The following is a 21,412-nucleotide window of genomic DNA, read 5'->3' as shown; positions in this document are numbered from 1 at the left end:
TACAATACACACGCTTATTCAAGGCAACCAAGCAGGAAGCATATAATGTGTTGCAATATGGTATTAGCACACACACACAGACACACACACACACACACACACACACACACACACACACAGACACACATATGCACGCACAGACAGACAGACAGACAGACTGACAGGGGAAAAACATAGACACAGACACCATAGACTGCAGATAAAGACCACATCATGTGTTTGTCAAATGCCTCTGTTGCCACCAGAAGAGAAGATTTGATGTGACAATGAAACACAGATTCACACTCTTTTCCACGGGGTCAGAAAGCCTCCGGGGCGGCGCGGACTCACAGGAGGCAGAATGAGCAGCAGTGAACGGCTGTAAATACATCACACTTCATGTCATAAAGCTATCGGCTTGTCAGGGGGAATCTGGGTTATTGCGATGCGTGACTCCTGGCGTCAGTCATCCCTCCTATCTCTCTGCCGTCTTTCCTGTTACTAAAATAAATATTTGGGCTTCTGCTGTTCCAGAAGGTCTCATCTCTTACAGCAGCGGCCTGCTTAACATTCAGGAGGTTACTGACACTGAGAACTTGATCCTCTTCGGACCAATCACTGGAACAGCTGGCCCCACTGTTCAAATCTCATTTTTTTGATAGTACAGTAAACGGTGTTAAGCGGATTAGCTGAAACCTAACAGTACCTTTTGAACATTTACTCTATTACTTACATGTATTTTATGTGATTGTATGTACTTTTCAGAAAATGTACCCGGTGGCAAACAAAAGTTATATGATACTTAAAAAATGAATACCACTTTGATGATATATAAAGCGTAGATGCAATCATCATTATTTAAAAGCTAATGTTAGTTTTCAAATGGACTACACAATGGTTATGGTTTTGGTTGTTTAACCACAGGGCTTTTTGGGGACATCTTACAAAAAACACATTCAAAAGAGCCACTGACTGATTATTATCAAAGTAGCGGTGTAACACTTAATTTGCCTATTTTGCTCATGCCTTAAATTTAATGGGGTTGTTACTGTAACAGAGAGTATTTTGTTTATCCCAAGATAGCAAAGTTAGACGTGTTTAACGGTTATTCAAAGAACCTACAGTCCAGAGTGACTACAAATATAACATAGCATAACTTCAAAAAAGTTCACATCCCTTCTTTCTAAGAATGATGGATTTTCTAAGAATGATGGATATATATATATATATATATATATATATATATATATATATATATATATATACACACACACACACACACATATAGGCCTACTATATTCAATCTAACTGAAACTGAACTTCAGAAAATTAATGAAAGAAAAAGATATATACACACACATGGTTTTAAGGTGTGTATATATATATATATATATATATATATATATATATATATATATATATATATATATACCTTAAAACCATGTGTGTGTGTATATTTTTATATATATATATATATATATATATATATATATATATATATATATATATAGATAGATAGATAGATAGATAGATAGATAGATATATAAACCATGGAAAAATAACAGTTGCACACCTGAGTGTTGCGGCTCTCACCTTTTTTTCAAACAAGCTCACCTTCCTGAAAAACTTCCTTCTACTACTCCTTCTAAACTACCTTCCAAAACAGATGATAAAATAGATAACAACTTGAAATGTGGCGAATAATGTTGGAAACCCATCAAGTCAGATATTTCTCTGAGGAATTGATTCAGACGAACACAGAGAGTTGAGAGGTGTGTGTTGCTTTTCTCAGCTAATGCTAATGCTGAATGCTAATATTGCTTTGTGTTAATTGGGTTTATAAGTACAGCCAACTGCTAGCATGTTAGCAAACATGTTAGCTCTGTATCTCTCTATAAATATCTTTTATGTTATACTGGCTTTGGAAGTACACCTAGCTAGCATACAAATACAAAACTTGAACAGAAGGTTGTAAATAATAATGACAGAAGCATGCTAACATTACTACTAATAAAAACAAAAAGGTAACAATTAGTTCTAATAACTTACACCTGTTAGCTGCTTATATTTCTATGTAGAGTGTTTGTGGGACAACAGCACACATAGCATGCATTTACAGGTGTAACTAGTTAACTGAGTCAGACAACTAAATGAAAATAAATAAAGTTGGACCCCTAGCTGTGTATTTCCTGCTTCGGCATGTCAAATTGTTTGCCCTGAGGAAAAGAACAAACAAACAATACAGTATTGCTATTTTCCTTACATGAACTCAAGAAAATGGGGGTTGTGTTCTCACAACAGCAAAACTATATCAAAACATCTGTTTATATACTTGTAAGTCTGGAAGAGAAGCATTTTTGGTAACACTTTACAATAACCATCATTTATAAATGGTAAACAGATAGTTTATTAATGTTTAATCATCATTTATAAACAGTTTATAGGCCATTTAGAATGGTAAATAGATAATTTATTACTGTTTAACTAAGTAAATAATGTATAAATGGCTAATAGATGGTATATTAATGTAAATGTATAATTAATTTACAATTAACAAATAATTAAATTATAATTAATAGTTTTAGTTTCACTCATTATTACACTTTAGTATGTTAATGATTTTGAAATGATTCATATACCTTTAAGAAATTGGTTGAAACCATTTAAAGATTAAATATGTATAGCACTTTGTAAATGGTTAATAACTGGTTTATAAACCATCTATAAACATTACTTAGATGGTTATTGTAAAGTGTTACCGCATTTTTATGTGGAAGTGTTATGTGAAAACAAAAATTGGATTGGCTTGGATCATACTGCATGAGTTTGTTAATGGATGAACACATTCAATTCATTAAGAATGTTTTTCTCTGATATTTTAAATTCTTTTTTGGGAGCTTCAATTTTCTCTTCAAGAATTAAGCATAACAAATGAAACATTGATAAAATTATGATTTGTGGATGAAGTATTTTTCAAGTAGACATTAACAATTACAACAACGAGGCTTGGTAGAAGGAAAGGAGTAAATATTTGGGCCCATTGTTGTTACAACGAGGCTGGGAAAACCCCAGACGCATTGCTTTATCAGAAGGAAAGCTCTGTGGCCAATTAATTGTGTTGGTTAAAAATAGATACGCAAATAAGAACGTCTCCCATGTCTGGATATATTCCTTTAATTCATACAATCAGACCACTGCAGCACCAGCATTCCTTCAAAACTGCAATTTTAATAATTTATTACATGTTTTGTGTCTTTGGCAAGACTCGACTGTGACTGATTTATCAGGACCTAAATGTTACCAATTATAAAATTATTCTAAAGATCAGACTAAAATTCCCAGACTTTTAGTGAAAACAACTTCACTATATAAACAGGATGAGCTTAACTGAATACAATAAAAACTAGCACGATTTTTTTTACATTTGACAGGGGATTATCACTAAACTAGAGTGGTGTTTGTGTGAATTTTCCCAGCCAGGAACTCATTTTTCAGATTATTCCAACAGCACATGAATGCACCACAAATGTCTTATCTCACAAATTTAATGAGAAAAAATATATTCATACAGTTGAAACTAGAAGTTTACATACACTATATAAAAAGACACATAAGCTTTTTTTTCTCACATTCACATATCATTTTTCCTGTTTTAGGTCCATTAGGATTACCAAAATTATTTCTATTTGCTAAATGCCAGAATAATGAGAGATTAAAGGGATTAAAATAAAGAGTAAAGGATTTTTTTCAGACATTTTTTTTTTTCTTTCTTCAAAGTCAGAAGTTTACATACACTAACATTACTATGCCTTGAAACAAATAGAAATAATTTTGGAAATACTAACAGACCTAAAACAGGAAAAGTGATTGTCTGATTTCATGTCAGACAGTGAGAAAAATAGCATATGTGTCATTTTATATAGTGTATGTAAAGTTCTGGTTTCAACTGTATATCTGTCCCATGATTTGGATCCACTCAAAAAAAATAATAGGTTCTTCCTGGACTCCTCCACTAAGTTTTATGATCCTTCATCCAGTGCTTTTTCTATAATCCTGCAGACAAACAAACAAACAAACAAACAGACAAATAACACTGTAAACATATCCTCCTTGGCTAAGGCAATAAAAAATAGCTTACAAATTATCACTACCCGTTGGGGAAATACAAACCCTCTTAAAGCCATCTTAAAATGTTTTCCAATTTCTGCTTTATAACCAAATCCCAGCAATAGTCATGACACTCCCATCAGCTCGACTTTGTGTTTAGTGCTTATTGTCAAACATTAGCATGCTAACACACTAAACTAGGAACATTTGATCTCTTAGCACTGAGCATTTTAGCATGCTGATGTGAGAATTTATCTCAGAGGATCAATTTGTCTTTTGTACAGCTTCACAGAGCCGCCAGCACTGACAGTCTGTACAGTCTGTTCAATTTGTATAGGTTGTTACCAGATTGCCCACAGGGTGGGTGTATACCACTGGGGATATGTGTGTTTGTCACTTTGCTTATAGCTGCTTGTTAGTTTTGGTGCTCTGGGACAGAGCCTCATACTGTTTGGGTAAAGCCAACACATAGCTAGCTGAAGATGTACAGCTATACTTTCTAAAATGACCTTCAGTTCTTTGCACAGTTATTATCATTATTAGGTATGCTGCATGCATACAGTTTCTCTCTGTCTGGTGCTAAAAGGACTATGTGGATTTAACACATTCAAGTGGCACGGCCATTTTCACACTTGACAGAGCATCACATGTAGCATGGCAAGAGGGGTGAGAGGGAGCTCGCTGTGGCGGAGCAGGAGTGGAGAAAGAAAGAGAGAGAAATGAAAGCTGGGAGGAGGAGGAGGAGGAGAGGAATACTGGGAGTGTGCTTCATCAGATCTTATTTTACTTCAACCGCCGACACACACAGTCAGTGTCGCTCTCAAACTTTCACTCATTACCAGCCCTCTCTTCCCTCTCCTTCCCCCTCGTTTGATGCGCCGATCTCTCTTCCTCCCACACTCTCTCTGTCTCCCGAGGTCTTTCCTTCCTGACTTTGTTTCTTCTTCCTCTTCCTCCCCGTCCTTCCCCCCTTCCCCGTGTGTTTTTCCTGCCTGTCTTTTTATCTCGTCGCCGGCTGCTGGATGGCATTTTCGTCACTTTTCCCTCCACACTCCGCTGCTTTTCTTGGTTTAGCACAGCTGTTAGAACCCTTCTCGCTCACTCACTTTTGCTCTGCTTTTCACTCACACACACACACACACACACACACACACACATACTGGCAAACACACAGTTCTTCTTCTTCCTCTCTTCTCTTCTGCCAACTTCTGTTTCTCTCTTATGTAAATTTCTGAGTCTCTTCTTTTTTCTGTACCTTGCAAACACACACACACACACACACACACACACACACACACACACACACACACACACAGACACAGACACAGACACACACACACACAAACCACAGTCTTGAGTCATATACCAGTTCTCTCCACATTAGCCAATCTCACACATCACCATTCTCACTTTTGCATCCGCTATGATAGGTACAGCACACACACACTTTTACCCACTAGCTCTCCCCACCACACACACACACACACACACTGGTACACACCCTCTGTCCTTTCACTCTCTTTTCTTCCCTCCCAGTTATACACATTCTCTCTCTCCCTCCCTTGTCTTTCTCTCTCTCTCTCTCTCTCTCTCTCTCTCCCTCATTCCTCATCTGCACCTCAGCAGAGTAACATGTTGCCTCGTCTGAGCTGCAGCGCCGTGCACTGAGCAGAGGCTGCTGGCTCTCTATCTGACTGACCAGACAACAAGAAGGAGAAGCAGGAGCAAAAGGGAGCTGCAGTCTCATCTCTTGCCTTCGGTGTCCGACAACCTTCTCTGAGAGGAAGAAGAGGAGGTGGAAGAAAGAAAGAAGGAAGATTGGCTTTCACACTGTCCTGACTCAGTTTGTCACCTCAAGCAGAAGGAGCGGCAAGGGATGCAAGAAGGGAAAGCAGAGCTGAAAAGTTGGCTTGGTTTCACTCAGCTGTCCATCCATTCCTCACAGCTGACCAAACTTTTTTAAACAAAGAGGAGGAGGAGGTGGACTTTTGAGGGGGGAGGAGGAAGGGGAGCGAAAGCACCCCTTACTCCAGCTATTTTTGCCGTTTTTGTGTTTTGGTCAGCAGGAAAGCAGGACCAAAGCTTCCAGAGGCAGCTACCCATGTGGCAGGAGGCTCTGTGGACCCGCGGACGCTACCTGCTGGAGAAGAACGATGGCGGCGAAGGTGCCGAGTTGCCCGAGAGCCTGGGAGACGGCTGCCCGGGGTTCCAGGGTACAGAGGTGTGTGTGGAGGTTGAGAAGCCCCAGGACTGGCTGTACGAGTCCTACTACAGAATGAGCCAGCAGCATCCGCTGATCGTGTTCCTGCTGCTGATCGTCATGGGAACCTGCCTCGCACTGCTGGCAGTGTTCTTTGCTTCAGGACTGGTGAGTGTGTGTGTGTGTGTGTGTGTGTGTGCAAAGGTAAGTGTTTAGACAGGTCTTTAGAGATGTGGGTAAGTCCATCCAGAAAACAGTGTATAGTGTACTTTAATTTGTATATAATAAAGAGGCGGCAGGAGGTTGTTTTTTTTAAATTAATTTTAAAAAAGAACATGGTACAATTTCAAAAGTTGAGGCACTATAAAATGTAAATAAAATATGCAACAAATTCAGAATTCATAGTTCTTTTTTTTTTTTTTTTTTAAGTTTTAAATTTTAACCTCTCAAAGCCCACCTGTTCAGACAGGATTAGGGATAAATTTAGGGTTAGGATTAGACAAAAAAATTGTTTTAGCCCAAGTTAATAGGAAAACTCTATCCAAAATGTGTATGAGACTTAATTTAAAATGTAACATCTTCTAGTTTCTGCAGTTGGGCTTGTTTAGCATGTGGCTAAAACACAACCAAAACTACATCAGTCCAAAAAAATAAAAATATTTTTGGTCTAACTGGAAACTTGAGCCCAGAGACTGTTAGCTTAGCATACAGGCTGAAAACCAGGAGAAACCGCTGGCCTGGCTCTGTTTAAAGGAAGAAAAATCAGCTTAGGAGCACTTCTAAAGCGAACTAATGAACACATTACATCTGCTTTGTTCAATCCAAAATACAAAAAACTTTTAAATAATAACTAATAACTAATTAAAATGAGATATTTTATAGGCTGGTAATGAACTAAACAATTTTTTGGCCAGCTCTGTTTCCAGTCTTTATGCTTAGCTAAGATATAGACATATTTATTGTTTAATAATAATAATAATAATAATAATAATAATAATAATAATAAGTGTGATGTTTTTCTCAACATAGTGAACAAACATGAGTTGCAACAGCCAGCACAAACAGAAAAATCAGACAAAAGAAAATGATAGTTCTGCAAACATTGAGGAGAACTTTAGTGCAAACATGAGTGTTTTGAATTATACATGTCATCTTAAAAATTCTAGCATAGCACATTAATTATTTTATTCAGGCCTTTCACTCAAAACCTTCCTCCCTTACCTCATTCCACTGGTGCTTCTCTCTGGCAGTCACCCCAAAATCAGAAACACACATTTACCTGTAGTCCTGTAGTGCAGTAGTTCTCAACCTTTTTGAGTCGCAACCCCCAATTTAACATGCATGTTGCCCGCGACCCCCGCTCACTGAACAGAATCTCACACGCACAGTTCAGATCACCCAAAAAAAGACACAAAATTACCAAAAAAAGGAAACAAAATTACCAAAAAAGACACAAATTGACCACAAAATGATAAAATAAGACACAAAATGACCAAAAAGAAGAAACAAAATGACCAAAAAAAGACACAAATGACTAAAAAAAGACACAAAATGACCAAAAAAGGAAACAAAATGACCAAAAAAGACAAATTGACCACAAAATGATAAAAAAAAGACACAAAATGACCAAAAAAGACACAAAATGACCCAAAAGAAGAAACAGAATGACAAAAAAAAAGACACAAATGACTAAAAAAAGACACAAAATTACCAAAAAAGGAAACAAAATGATCAAAAAAGACACAAATTGACCACAAAATTATCAAAAAAAGACACAAAAACACACACAAAATGACAAAAAAAAAGACATTAAGTGACCAAAAAGAGTAAAACACATTAACACATGAACACTTTAACACAGTGGAGACAGAGCTGACTTACAAAATGATTTGGCGACCCCCAGAAATCATCTCGCGACCCCATTTGGGGTCCCGACCCCAAGGTTGAGAATAGCTGCTGTAGTGTAGTAGTGCTGTGAGTTACAGAGTTGGAGATATGAGATAGATGTTGCCTCCTCTTGAATATAATGGATCTAGATGGCACTTCGCTTGACAAAAAATACATTTGAAAAACTCAACTTTCCAGAAATCCTGACCTGGGTACTCAACATAATCCACAGACCTTGTTGTGAAGCTTCTCATGAAGGAAAATAAATAGTTCCTACTTGAATCTGCTCACAACGAGGTCTTTATGTGTGGTGTCTCCAGCACTCAGCAACTCACACCAACACTATCTAGATTGATCAACAGAGATGAACTGTACCTTAAAATTTCTTTTCATAATGAACTGTAATAATCAAAATGCTTAAATGCATTTTATATTGTCAGAATATTATATACATGTATATGTATTTTTGATTTAATAAACAGGTTCTGAATGGCTACAAGCTATTATCCCACTTCAGATAGAAGCCCTCTTGTTAGCATAACTGAAGTGTGTTGGAATAAACGAAGAGTTTTGGGTTGCACGAGACTGAATGAGACCGGGAGGCTGATGTGCATGTGTGTGATTATGTGTGACAACATAAGAGGCCGTGAAGCGGCACTTTAAATCGCAACGCCGTGTTTGCAGAGTGGATCAAGAGCGGGATGAGAGTTGGTTCGCAGCTGTGTAGGTGTTGGTGCTTTTGTCAAGTGAAAAGTGTTGTTTTGGACACAAACACTCAACCACGAACACAAGCTATTGTTTCTCAAGTCCTGCTTTTGTGTTTTTATGAAATACCCTTACAAAAGGAATCCCACTCATTGCTGGGATTGTTGTTGTTGTTTCGAAATGATTGTTTTGCTGATGTATGTTCAGGGTGATCTGCAGACTTATGCTTTTCTCTCCGTGGGCGTCGTGCTCTCAACATAGCGCCTGGAAGCCAAGGGCAAGCTCTTCATTCAGACACTGAGTTGGGTAACTGGCTAAGACAAGCGACCCAGGTCTTCCTCTCGTCTGCTACATTGACAAACACCCGACCAAATTTTGCTCAGCAGAAGTAGCACACTGGTTTATTTTTAACATGGTTTAAACACGCTGTGTTCTACCTGAGCGGTAGACCTGCACTGCAAAAAAAAGAAAAGCTGGGTGAACTCAAAATTTCAAGGCAACAAACTTCGATAAAATTTTAAGTTGGACAATTAAACTAAATATTTTAAGTTTTGTTTTTGAGTTTGCTCAACTCTGAATTCAGATTTTTGAACTTATAATTTTACATTTCAATAACTTTTAATCCTTACATCTACAATGTGCTGAATTGGCACGATTGTAACGCCGCTATGAAATGTCAGCTAATGTTGTGACCACAATTTTGAGTTAGCATTGATACGCTAATGGCTACTCTTGTAGCTGTAACAAGGAGCGCCGCTAGCATCAGTTAGCCGCTAGCATCAGTTAGCTGCTACCATCAGTTAACCGCTAGCATCAGTTAGCCGCTAGCATCAGTTAGCCGCTAGCTTTCGCTAATGACCGAATTTCACCCCTTTCCCGCATTTCACAACAAAGAAATAAGAGTTAGCAGAACTATTGTCCCTTGTTGTGAACCCCAACTTAAAGATATAAGTAACAACAACTCTCCAACTTGTTTTTGAGCAGACAACTGGCTTCCTTTGTTGTGCTAACTTACATTATTGCCCTAAATGTCAATAATTTATATTTCCAAGTTTTACCAACTTAAATCACTGTTTTAAGCCAAAAAAATACAAGTTGGCTTTTTTGCAGTGTGTGAGCGATCATCTCTGCTTGGTGCACGGAGGAAACAAACAGCCAAAAACTTTGGCACACACTCGCGAGCCGCATGCACAGCTGTTGTCTCCACTGACATGAACACAACATGAAAAGGGATGAGTTCAGTGACCGTCCAGTGGGTCGGTTTAACACTGAATATTGCAAAAAGATAAGCCTTTTTGGAAGCATTTAATGACTGGTCATTACTGATATTGGGAGGGAAAATTTTTCCGTGAAGTCCAGCCCCCTGTAGCGATTAAGCGCTTGCTCAAGGCTGTCTCTAGCCCTGTTACATTCAATTGAACTCCATAACAGGGTCGATCCCAGGAGAACCTTCACCTGAATCGATTCTTTTACTTCTATTTAAGACAAATCAATAGGTCTTATTGCCCTGGCCGGTCGATGTAATTCTCCATTCTCTTCTTCTGGGGGGTGTAGACCTGTGTGTTCTTACAATCTCCTCTAATAATTCCCCATCATTCACAATTTCAAATCATCTTTTCTTTCCAATTTCTTCCTACATAACCACTCCGTAACTACAGACATATCTGTCTGTGGTTACGGAGTGGTTCTTCAGCGAGGCGTGGGTATTTATTACTACTGGACGAAGAAGAATGGCAGGAATAAATAGAGTGTTTGGAGCTGGGGACCAGGAGGTGGAGGGAGGGGAGGATGTTGTTGTAAGTGTTCTGGCTTTATCAGTGAGCCGGCAGAAACTCAACCAAAGCAGCACTAATGCTCCCGAAATGACTGCACACTTTTATCTTTCTCTACAGATCAGGGCTGGAGTGAGTGAATGTGGGTTTTTAAGGACATTGACTCCTCCACCCAAACTGTAAAGTTTGTGTGTGTGTGTGTGTTAGTATGTATATATGCAGGCTTGTATACATGTTCATGTTTGTGACTGTGTGTGTTGTTTGGGTGTGTTTCTGAGGAAGTCTCTCATTTCCTTCTCCATTTTATCTGCGATTCTTAAAAGAAAATAATCCTTTTTCTTTCTTGTGGCCTTGAAGCTGTATTGATTGGAGCGTGTATAAGAATGTGTGTGTGTGTGTGTGTGTGTGTGTGTTGCAGTGCATTAACCCAACACCATGTGACAGTTTAATAGAGGTCAATAATATATAGTAATGGAACATTATTAATCTATGAATTGGTAAAGAATGTTTTTTTATCGACTCTTACGTTAATTTCAGTTCACGTTTCATCATTTGCAACACGTCTTTTTTATATATTATATTAATAACATCTGTGAACACTCATGCACTGATATTTCATCTCAGTGACAGATTGATAGATGCAGGGTAGTGAGAGCAGGGTGTTTTTGTCGTGATGGATCACCATTTTATTACTTAGGGTCAGGAAGGTGGACGAATGAGGTGAAATAGATGCTGTGACATCATTGACTGAGGTGTGGTCAGAGCTGCAACACCACAAAGCACTGGTGCTGTACACACAGATACAAGAAATGTTGACTGTAACATAGAAACATTTTTACTATTTGTTCATTTTTACTGAATAACAGATTTTTTTGTACCTTATGGATACCTCAGTATGTGAAATGAACAAGCAAACCAATGCTATAAACAAGCAAAGCCAATCAAGTTGATCCCCAAGCCTCTCCTTTTCCCAACAAACAACAAATCCTAATTGTTATCCCATTAATTTACAAACCTGGTCTCACAGGAATCCGTGAAATAGCCACGGATTTGTTTAACTCAAAATCCGTGGAATAGCCACGGAATCACTCAAATTTTCGTGGAACTGACACGGATTTCGCTACAGTGCAAGTTAATGACAGTCATATCCCGTGGCTATTCCATGGATATTTGTTCCTATTGGTTTGTTCCAAGTCACGTGACTTTCAAGGTCCCGGCGGTCAGAACAAAAAACATGGCGGACAGTTCTCTCATTTTTTGTGAAAAAATCAATATTTTGACTTAGTTTCTGCATAAAAATGGATTTTGATCACATTTCTAGCGAGAAATATATGTTTTATTTTCTAAATATTCACTCAGTGAATGTACATAATCACTTTGTATGTTGGAATAGCCACGGGATATGACTGTCATTAACTTGCATTGTAGCGAAATCCGTGTCAGTTTCACCGAAATTTGAGTGATTCTGTGGCTATTCCACGGATTTTGAGTTAAGCAAATCCGTGGCTAGTTCACGGATTCCTGTGAGACCAGGTTGTAATTTACACCCAGAACCAGTGGCGGACTCAGACTGTTAGAAGGGCAGGACGAAAATATAAAAAGGGCACATTCTGCACAACATGGAGCCCCACCAGCAGCAAAAAGCTCCGATGCATCATGTATGATGAAATATTAACATTAAGTTAAAAGGAGATCCAGATCAAAGTAATTAATGATATGGTACTGACAATTAAAAGTATCGAACCAAACCATCTAGGGGGGTCTGGGGGCTTGCTCCCCCGGGAGAAAATTTGTAAATTTTTAAGTAAAATGCATCTATTTTGTGCACTTTGACAGCTAAATGAGAGCAAACATCGCACATAACATTATTCACAGTTGGGAGATACCGTATTATAGAATCTCTAGAGGGCACATCATCATAATTTATTGTATAAAGGGGCACCCTAGAGGGCAATTAATAACTTTTTTCATGTGTAAAGGGCAGCCAATAAGGCACTTTCTCTCATTTTCACCACTCTTCACCACTTGCTTTTTCAACCATGGAGGCACCAAACAGGAAAAAAGGCGCTAGAAGGGCTCTCATTAAGGCACGTTATCGAATTTTCTTGCACTAGAGGGATCATCATCATAATTTTTTGTATGAAGGGGCACCCTAGAGGGCACCGAATCATTTTTTGCACCTGTAAAGGACAGCCAAAAAGGCACTTCCTCGTTTTGCTGCGCACTTCCCCATAATTAGCACATAGGCTCAGCTTAATATTACTTGCATTTATTGATGTTGTTAGGTGGCAACCTCCAGTAGGCGTAGTTATTGTGGAAGGAGCAAAGAAGTACTGGAGGCGACATATAAAGACTGAGAAAGTCCGTATAGGGACGTTGGGAGGGTGGGTATACGGTACTGTGCAAAAGTCTTAGGCAGGTGTGAAAAAATGCTTACACTGTAAAAAAAAAAAAGATAAACAATAGCTACTCAATAAAATTGAGGCAACAGATTGCAGGCACTATTATTAATTAAATCTAACTACGTTACAAGTTGAGTTAATAACAACTTAACAGGAAGTGCCTGTCAATTAAAAACGGACTAATTCTATTGTGTTGGATTCATTCAAAATTCTTTTGATTTAGAATTACATACACATAAAGATTATATTTAATGTGATCAAAATAAGTAGATTCTATCTCAAACATTTTTATATTAAAGTTACTTAAACAACTGCCTCAAAATCAAGGACGCATTTGTATTTAATACATTTTATCAAATATATTAAGTGAAATTAAATGACTACAGAATCATTTATTACAGTGTAGAAGAACTGATGCTGGTTTGATGGCAAAGGGTAGTAACACCAAATATCGGTTTGATTTAAATTTTTCTTTTGTTCACTCACTTCTTATTCTTTCATTCGTATTTTACAGCATTTTTTCACGCTTGCACAGTACTGTAGGTCAAACAAAACACAGAACTTTGACCCAGGCACTCACTATTTGTGTCCCCAGTAAACCAAAAGTCAAGCTTGTTATTTTAAGTTAACCTGTAAATGAACTTGTAGATATATCACCTTCAGTTTCACCTATGTGAATCCAGGATGGATTATGAAGTGACCATTTCTTTACTATGTAAGATGAATCACTCCCCCGAGGTAAGTTCTCACAGTCACAAAATCTCTCAAGATCTCTTAATAATAGTCAAACACAATGCATAATTATTAAGTATTGTCTTCCAAAAACGTATCGATTGAAAGGCGTTGGTAATCATTTAGCATTTATTGATATATAAGTGTCTAAAGGATATTCACTAGCATTGAAATAAGTATCAAACTTTCATTTAATGACAATAGATCCTCTTTAAAATTCTGATAAGCCAATTTAAATTAGTTTAAATAATTCATAAATCATAATGGGTCAAGTGCCGGATGCTCTGCAACCTTTGACCTGTTTTAGCCGATTATGTTAACGTTCCTCTACACTGCAAATGGAGCACTCAAGGAAAGGTTTGTTGATTATTGATGATTTTCATAACCAAGCTGAGAGCTGAGATTGAAGAAATCTGCTCGGAGTGCTGTTGCATGATGCACTATAAATATTGAAAAGGTACCAATACATGGAAAGTGCATACACTATCATGATTTCACCACAAGCTGCTGAGCCACCTCTACCCTCTTTTCTTTCTGATAATGTGTTTGGTGTGTTTGTGTCATTTCTCTCCTGAAAATTACATTACTGCACCTCTCTGTCTCTTTCTGCTGCTGCTGTGTCTCCCTGTTCCCCCTTTTTTCCTCCCAGTATAATAGCTGGATAAGCCAGACTGGGCTAAAAAAGGAAATAATTGTTCTGGGTGACAATGCAGTATATTACGGCAGGCAGGCACAACTCCCTCCCTCTGTGCCATGTCGAGGGAAATGGCTTTAAATGGTTTCAAAAGGGTTTTAACAGGATTAGATGGCCTACAATCAGAAATGTGCAAAGTGCAGAAGCTTCTATCTTCTTATGACAAATAAGTGAAAATACAGAAGTGCACTGCAAAAAAAGAAAAGTTGGGTGAACGCAAAATTTCAAGGCAACAAACTTCGATAAAATTTTAAGTTTGACAATTAAACTAAATATTTTAAGTTTTGTTTTTGAGTTTGCTCAACTTTTTGAGTTTGCTCAACTGTAAGTTGTACTAACTTATAATTTTACATTGTAATGACTAATGTTGCGACCACAATTTTGAGTTAGCATTGATACGCTAATGGCTACTCTTGTAGCTGTAACAAGCAGCGCCGTTAGCATCAGTTAGCCGCTAGCATCAGTTAGCCGCTAGCATCAGTTAGCCGCTAGCTTTCGCTAATGACCGAATTTCACCGCTTTCCTGCATTTCACAACAAAGAAATAAGAGTTAGCAATCAATCAATCAAATTTTTATTCAAGACTCAGGGTCCATAGGAGACAGATATTAAAAAAAAAACAGGAACATACAAATAAATAAATAACACAGCAGACAAAAATATGACAGAAACCAAAAAATACAAAAAGATGATCTTCAGACCGACCAGAATAAACTGTTGTCCCTTGTTTTGAACCCCAACTTAAAGATATAAGTAACAACAACTAACCAACTTGTTTTTGAGCAGACAACTGGCTTCCTTTGTTGTGCTAACTTACATTATTGCCCTAAATATCAATAATTTATATTTCCAAGTTAAACCAACTTAAATCACTGTTTTAGGCCAAAAAATACAAGCTGGCTTTTTTGCAGTGTGGTGAGAGAGGAGCTCCCTCCCTCCCTAATCTGTGGTTGTGTGTGAGCTTACACTTTGTGCAAAATGTGTTTTGAGGCCAAAGGCTCGGTCTCTGTCCACTCAGGTATCCCTCTGGTGTTTGCAGCCTTGCTCACATCCTGATTGGGATTCAATCCACACTCCAGGCTGACTGTATAGCTGGCGTGGCGTCAGCAGTCATATCCCATGGGATCCCGTTGCCAGACCCTGACTCATACTACCTCTGCTACGTCGTGCTGCTACACTAACACACTGCAAAATGCTCTAATGCCTAATAGCTTCTGCCATTCTCAACAAGCAGTTTGAGTCAATAAACTGTCAAATCAACCACAAATTCAAGGTTCAGCCCGTGACATCTTCCTGTTACATAAAAGCTGCTCCACTGAATTGCATGTTGGCCGAATCAAACACATATCTGTGCCCACACTAATGCTCATTTTACTGTAAAAAATCAGTGGCATCTAATCTCACAGTGGCTGGCTAATTTAACATTTACAGCTGCTGGACCTGTCAGTGTAAAATGACCAAAAAAGACATAAATGACCAAAAAAGACACAAAATGACCAACAAAAAGACACAAAATGACCAAAAAAGACACAAAATAACAAAAAAAGACACAAAATTACCAAAAAAGACACAAAATAACAAAAAAAGACACAAATTGACCAAAAAAGACACAAAATGACCAAAAAAGACACAAAATGACCAAAAAAAGGAAACAAAATGACCAAAAAAAGACACAAAATTACCCCGAAAAAAGACGCAAAATGACCAAAAAAGACACAAAATTACCAAAAAGACTAAAACACATGAACACTTTAACACAGTGGAGACAGAGCTGACTTCCAAAATGATTTGGCGACCCCCAGAAACCATCTCGCGACCCCAACTGGGGTCCCGACCCCAAGGTTGAGAATAGCTGGTGTAGTGATTGTGAAAATGATAGACAAAATCTACTCTAAAAGTTTTGAAAAGTCATTTTGTCTGATATGAAGTACTTTATCCTTTAAACAAAGGAAAAACTTGTCACGGCGACAGCCTGTGACATCTTCCTGTTACATAAAAGCTGCTCCACTGAATTGCATGTTGGGCGAATCAAACACATATCTGTGCCCACACTAATGTTCATTTTACTGTAAAAAATCGGTGGCATCTAATCTCACAGTGGCTGGCTAATTTAACATTTACAGCTGCTGGACCTGTCAGTGTAATCATGACTCTGGAATAACTTAAAATGGTTTATGTGGGTGTCTAGTTGGATCAAGTCTGTGAAAGTGTGCTCAGTGTGTGGAAGCTCTCAGTCCAAATGACGGTGTTTTTTAGCTGCTGTTCCATAATTTACACTGCATGGAGAGGGCAAAAGGACTCAGAAAGTACTTTATCCTTACCCTGACCACAAACTCTGAAGAGTGGGATTTTGCATAGGAAAGTGTTTTTTAGTCAAAATCATAAGAGGTACTTTTTTACAGTCAGTTGGTAGGACCAAGTCAACAGGATTTAAGTACTTGGCATGAAAACATTAAAAGGGGGCATATTATGCTAACTTTCTGATTCATACATGTATTTTTGGTTTATACTACCAGCTATTCTCAACCTTGGGGTTGGGACCCCAATTGGGGTCGCGAGATGGTTTCTGGGGGTCGCCAAATCATTTTGGAAGTCAGCTCTGTCTCCACTGTGTTAAAGTGTTCATGTGTTAATGCGTTTTAGTCTTTTTGGTCACTTAATGCCTTTTTTTGGGTTATTTTGTATGTTTTTTTGGTCATTTTGTGTCTTTTTTTTTAATCATTTTGTGGTCTATTTGTGACTTTTTTGGTAATTTTGTTTCTTTTTTGGTCATTTTGTCTTTTTTTAGTCATTTTGTATCTTTTTTGGTAATGTTGTGTCTTTTTTTAGTCATTTTGTGTCTTTTTTTGGTCATTTTGTGGTCAATTTGTGTCTTTTTGGGTCATTTTCTTTCCTTTTATAGGTCATTTTTTCTTTTTTGGGTGGGGGTCACGGACAACATGCATGTTAAATTGGGGGTCGCGACTCAAAAAGGTTGAGAACTACTGAATACTACAACATGTTTACACGCTGTAATGTTAAAACAAACATACATTATTTTTTACCGTATTGTCTGCTGTCTCGTTTTAACACCTGTCTCTTTTAGCCCCCTCCTGTCAGCTTTGATTGGTCAGTTTTCTGGGTCTCACATAGCTGTAACATTACAGTAGTATAATTGTGACATCACAACTTTACTGAAGACCAAAGGGCTTGTTTAAAAGCAGAGTTTGTGAATATGTGCTGTGTGCATTTCTCTTTCAATTGAGCGTTTCACAGTATTTATATAGTACCTATAGATCTGAGGGCTTGAACACTAGTCATTTTCTCCCAGCATTCATCTCTTTCCTTATTTGCAGCAACAGTGTTGCTATTTGGTGTAATTTATAAAAAAATATATATTTTTCATAGAATTGGGGGTAGTTACTGTGGTAGTCAAAGACAGTCAAATGAAGAAAGCCCGCGTTAACAGAGTAAATTGATACCCACCTAAAAAAACAGAAATCATACTTTACAATTAGGTACCTAAGATAAGATAAGATAAGATAAGATGGAACTTTATTAATCCCAAAGGAAATTCTGGTTCCACATTGCTCCAAAGTTACAAAAACAATCACAATATAGGATAAGAAAAACAATGAACAAAAGGTAACAATATATATATTAACATAAAAATAGAAAATAAAGTGTCTAAGGAGTAAAATGAGTAGAGTGCCGATTGCATGGCAGGATGTAATATTTCCTTGACCAACAAACAGTCCATCCTACCATGGACGTTTGGTGAGAACAGTAGTGTAGTGCAGTAGTTCTCAACCTTTTTGAGTCGCGACCCCCAATTTAACATGCATGTTGTCCTCGACCCCCACTCACTGAACAGAATTTCACACGCACAGTTCAGATCACCAAAAAAGAAACAAAATGACCACAAAAAGACACAAAATGACTAAAAAAAGACACAAAATGACCAAAAAAGATACAAATTGACCAAAAATTGACCAAAAAAAGGACACAAAATGACTAAAAAAAGAAACAAAGTGATCAAAAAAAGACACAAAATGACAGAAAAAAGACACAAAATGACCAAGAAAGACACAAAATGACCAAAAAAAGACACAAAATGACCAACAAAAAGACACAAAATTACCAAAAAAGACACAAAATAACAAAAAAAGACACAAATTGACCAAAAAAGACACAAAATGACCAAAAAAAGGAAACAAAATGACCAAAAAAAGACACAAAATGACCACACAAAAAAAGACACAAAATGACCAAAAAAAAAAAGAGACAAAATGACCAAAAAGACTAAAACACATGAATACTTTAACACAGTGGAGACAGAGCTGACTTCCAAAATGATTTTGCGACCCCCAGAAATCATCTCGCGACCCCAAATGGGGTCCCGACCCCAAGGTTGAGAATAGCTAGTGTAGTGATTGTGAGAATGATAGACAAAATCTACTCTAAAAGTTTTGAAAAGTAATTTTGTCTGATATGAAGTACTTTATCCTTTAAACAAAGGAAAAACTTGTCACGGCGACATATGATCATTAGCTCTTGATTGTGGGAATAGATTATGAATTGATAAATTGACCATAATGTTAGAAAGAAGCTGAACTGCCTCATAATGAAGCACCTTCCTTAGCTAGATTAGTTTTGGCTTAACACAACTGACCTGTTGGGATGGACAGTTTTTCTTGTCTACATCCTCCTAAATACAGAGGTGGAAAGTATTCAGATCCCTTACTTAAGTAAAAGTACTAATACCACACTGTGAAATTACTCCACTACAAGTAAAAGTCCTGCGTTCAAAATGTACTTAAGTGAAAGTACAAAAGTATCAGCATCAAAATGTACTTAAAGTATCAAAAGTAAAAGTACTCTTTATGCAGCATGGAGCCAGTTAGTTTTTTTTATGTATTCCAAATATTATATTAGATTATTATTATTGATGCATTTATGTATACAGCGTTTTAATATTCTCAAGGTAGGGCTCATATTGACTACTTAATATACTGTTATGAGGTTTATTTTAAAAAGTGTCTAATCACCTAAATTTATTGTGTTTTTTATGTTAAATCTTGACCTGAAAAGTAACTAAAGCTGTCAGCTAAATATAGTGGGGTAAAAAGTACAGTATTTGCCTCAAAATGTAGTGAAGTAGAAGTATAAAGTGACATAAAATGGAAATACTCAAGTAAAGTACAAGTACCTCAAAATTGTACTTAAGTACAGTACTTGAGTAAATGTACTTAGTTACTTTCCACCACTGCCTAAATATAAACATGGCAAAGTGCAAATGGAGAAGAAGCTGTAGAGGATGAGTAGGTGGTTGAGGGAGGAGGTCTGTTCAAAGACAAACAGAAACAGATAGTGTGTGTGTGTGTGTGTGTGTGTGTGTGTGTGTGTGTGTGTGTGTGTGTGTGTGTGTGTGTGTGTGTGTGGACAGATCATAAATGCTGACTTTGACAGCGTTGGCACAGAAGTGATGCTGTAGCACATTCTCTGGGCTCAGACTGTCTGTCTGCCCAACTCTGTGCCGTCTGTTCATCTGTGTGTGTTTGTGTGTGTCATGTTGTACCTCTATCCTTATAAGGACCGAATGTCCTCACTAGGACAATAGAGAGAATTCTCCGAAAGTAAGCACCCTTTGTGTGTGTGTGGTTTTTTTACCTCGTTTGTTGGCTTTAAGGTTAAAGGGAAGTTTTGGGTTAATCTGATCTGTAATAAGTTTGGTCCTGCATACAGTGTGCTGAAATCTAGTCAAGTACAGTCATGGAAAACATTATTAGACCACCTTTGTTTTCCACTACTTCCATACTGTAGTTCTCAACCTTTTTGAGTCGCGACCCCCAATTTAACATGCATGTTTTCCGAGACGCCCGCTCACTGAACACAATCTCACATGCACAGTTCAGATTACCCAAAAAAGAAACAAAATGACCACAAAAAGACACAAAATGACTAAAAAAAAGACACAAAATGACCAATAAAAGACACTAATGACCAAAAAAGACACAAAATGACCAAAAAAAGAAACAAACTGACCAAAAAAAGAAACAAAATGACTAAAAAAAGACACAAAATAACAAAAAAGACACAAATTGACCACAAAATGATTAAAAAAAAAAGACACAAAATGACAAAAAAAAGACACAAAATAACAAAAAAAGGAAACAAAATTACCAAAAAAACCCCAACTGGGGTCCCGACCCCAAGGTTGAGAATAGCTGCTCTATGCAATGAAAATGTCATCATCATTGTCCCTATTGCAAGTCAGAATTTAGTGTGTTTCCAGATTGGGAAAGTGTTAAACTGCACTGAACTCATCAAACCTGAAACTGTATAAAAATATATAAAAACAAATAACTCTTTCTCTCTCTCTCGCTCCAGAATACAGAGGACCACATGACGTTCTTGATCACGGTTCCTGCGGCTCTCTTCCTCTTCCTCTCCATCTTCATCCTTGTTTGCATTGAGTCGGTCTTCAAGCGGATGCTCGGCCTCTTCTCTCTCCTAATATGGGCATGTCTCGTCACCATGGGTTACCTGTTCATGTTCTCAGGAGGGATACTCAGCCCCTGGGACCAGGTAGATCAATATGTGTGTTTTTGTGTGTGTTTCTGCATGCGTGTGTCTAAAAGAAGAATCTGTGGCCATAGTTATACTTAGAGTATGTATAACAGTATTTCTGCTTGCATGTGTGTGGGCTTGCAATCAATTGGATTGACTTTTTCTTATGCTCCAGACACTTTAGTCATTGTTTCTGTCAAGCTTTAACAATTCAATTCAAATCCAGTGTTATAGACTAATCCAGGTCAGCAGTCTGCAGTATGTAGAAATATTCAAATGCACCATTTTGAAAAATTGCAATACTACTTTTTTTTCCCATGCAAAATTAATAATCTTTTATTTTTGAAGCTTTGGCCCGACAAGGTGGAGTTCTGCACTCTAGCTTT

At 37.6% G+C, this 21,412-nt stretch overlaps 1 protein-coding gene across 3 annotated transcripts in view; it reads left to right on the top strand.

Moving 5' to 3' along the window:
* The first annotated feature begins 5,670 nt into the window (after window positions 1-5,670).
* Window positions 5,671-21,412, top strand: part of adcy2b (adenylate cyclase 2b (brain)) — an 85,315-nt gene continuing 69,573 nt past the window's right edge. For all 3 annotated transcript variants that reach the window (XM_059349655.1, XM_059349654.1, XM_059349653.1), the window contains exons 1-2: window positions 5,671-6,454; window positions 20,847-21,044. In XM_059349655.1, the coding sequence (XP_059205638.1) occupies window positions 6,188-6,454; window positions 20,847-21,044 (465 nt within the window). In that variant the 5' untranslated portion in view covers window positions 5,671-6,187. The remainder of the gene's footprint in view (window positions 6,455-20,846; window positions 21,045-21,412) is intronic.

Source organism: Centropristis striata, chromosome 14, assembly GCF_030273125.1.
Source record: "Centropristis striata isolate RG_2023a ecotype Rhode Island chromosome 14, C.striata_1.0, whole genome shotgun sequence".
Lineage (NCBI taxonomy): Eukaryota > Metazoa > Chordata > Actinopteri > Perciformes > Serranidae > Centropristis > Centropristis striata.
The sequence above is the reverse complement of the archived record's forward strand: the minus strand, read 5'-3'. Positions and strand labels throughout refer to the sequence as shown.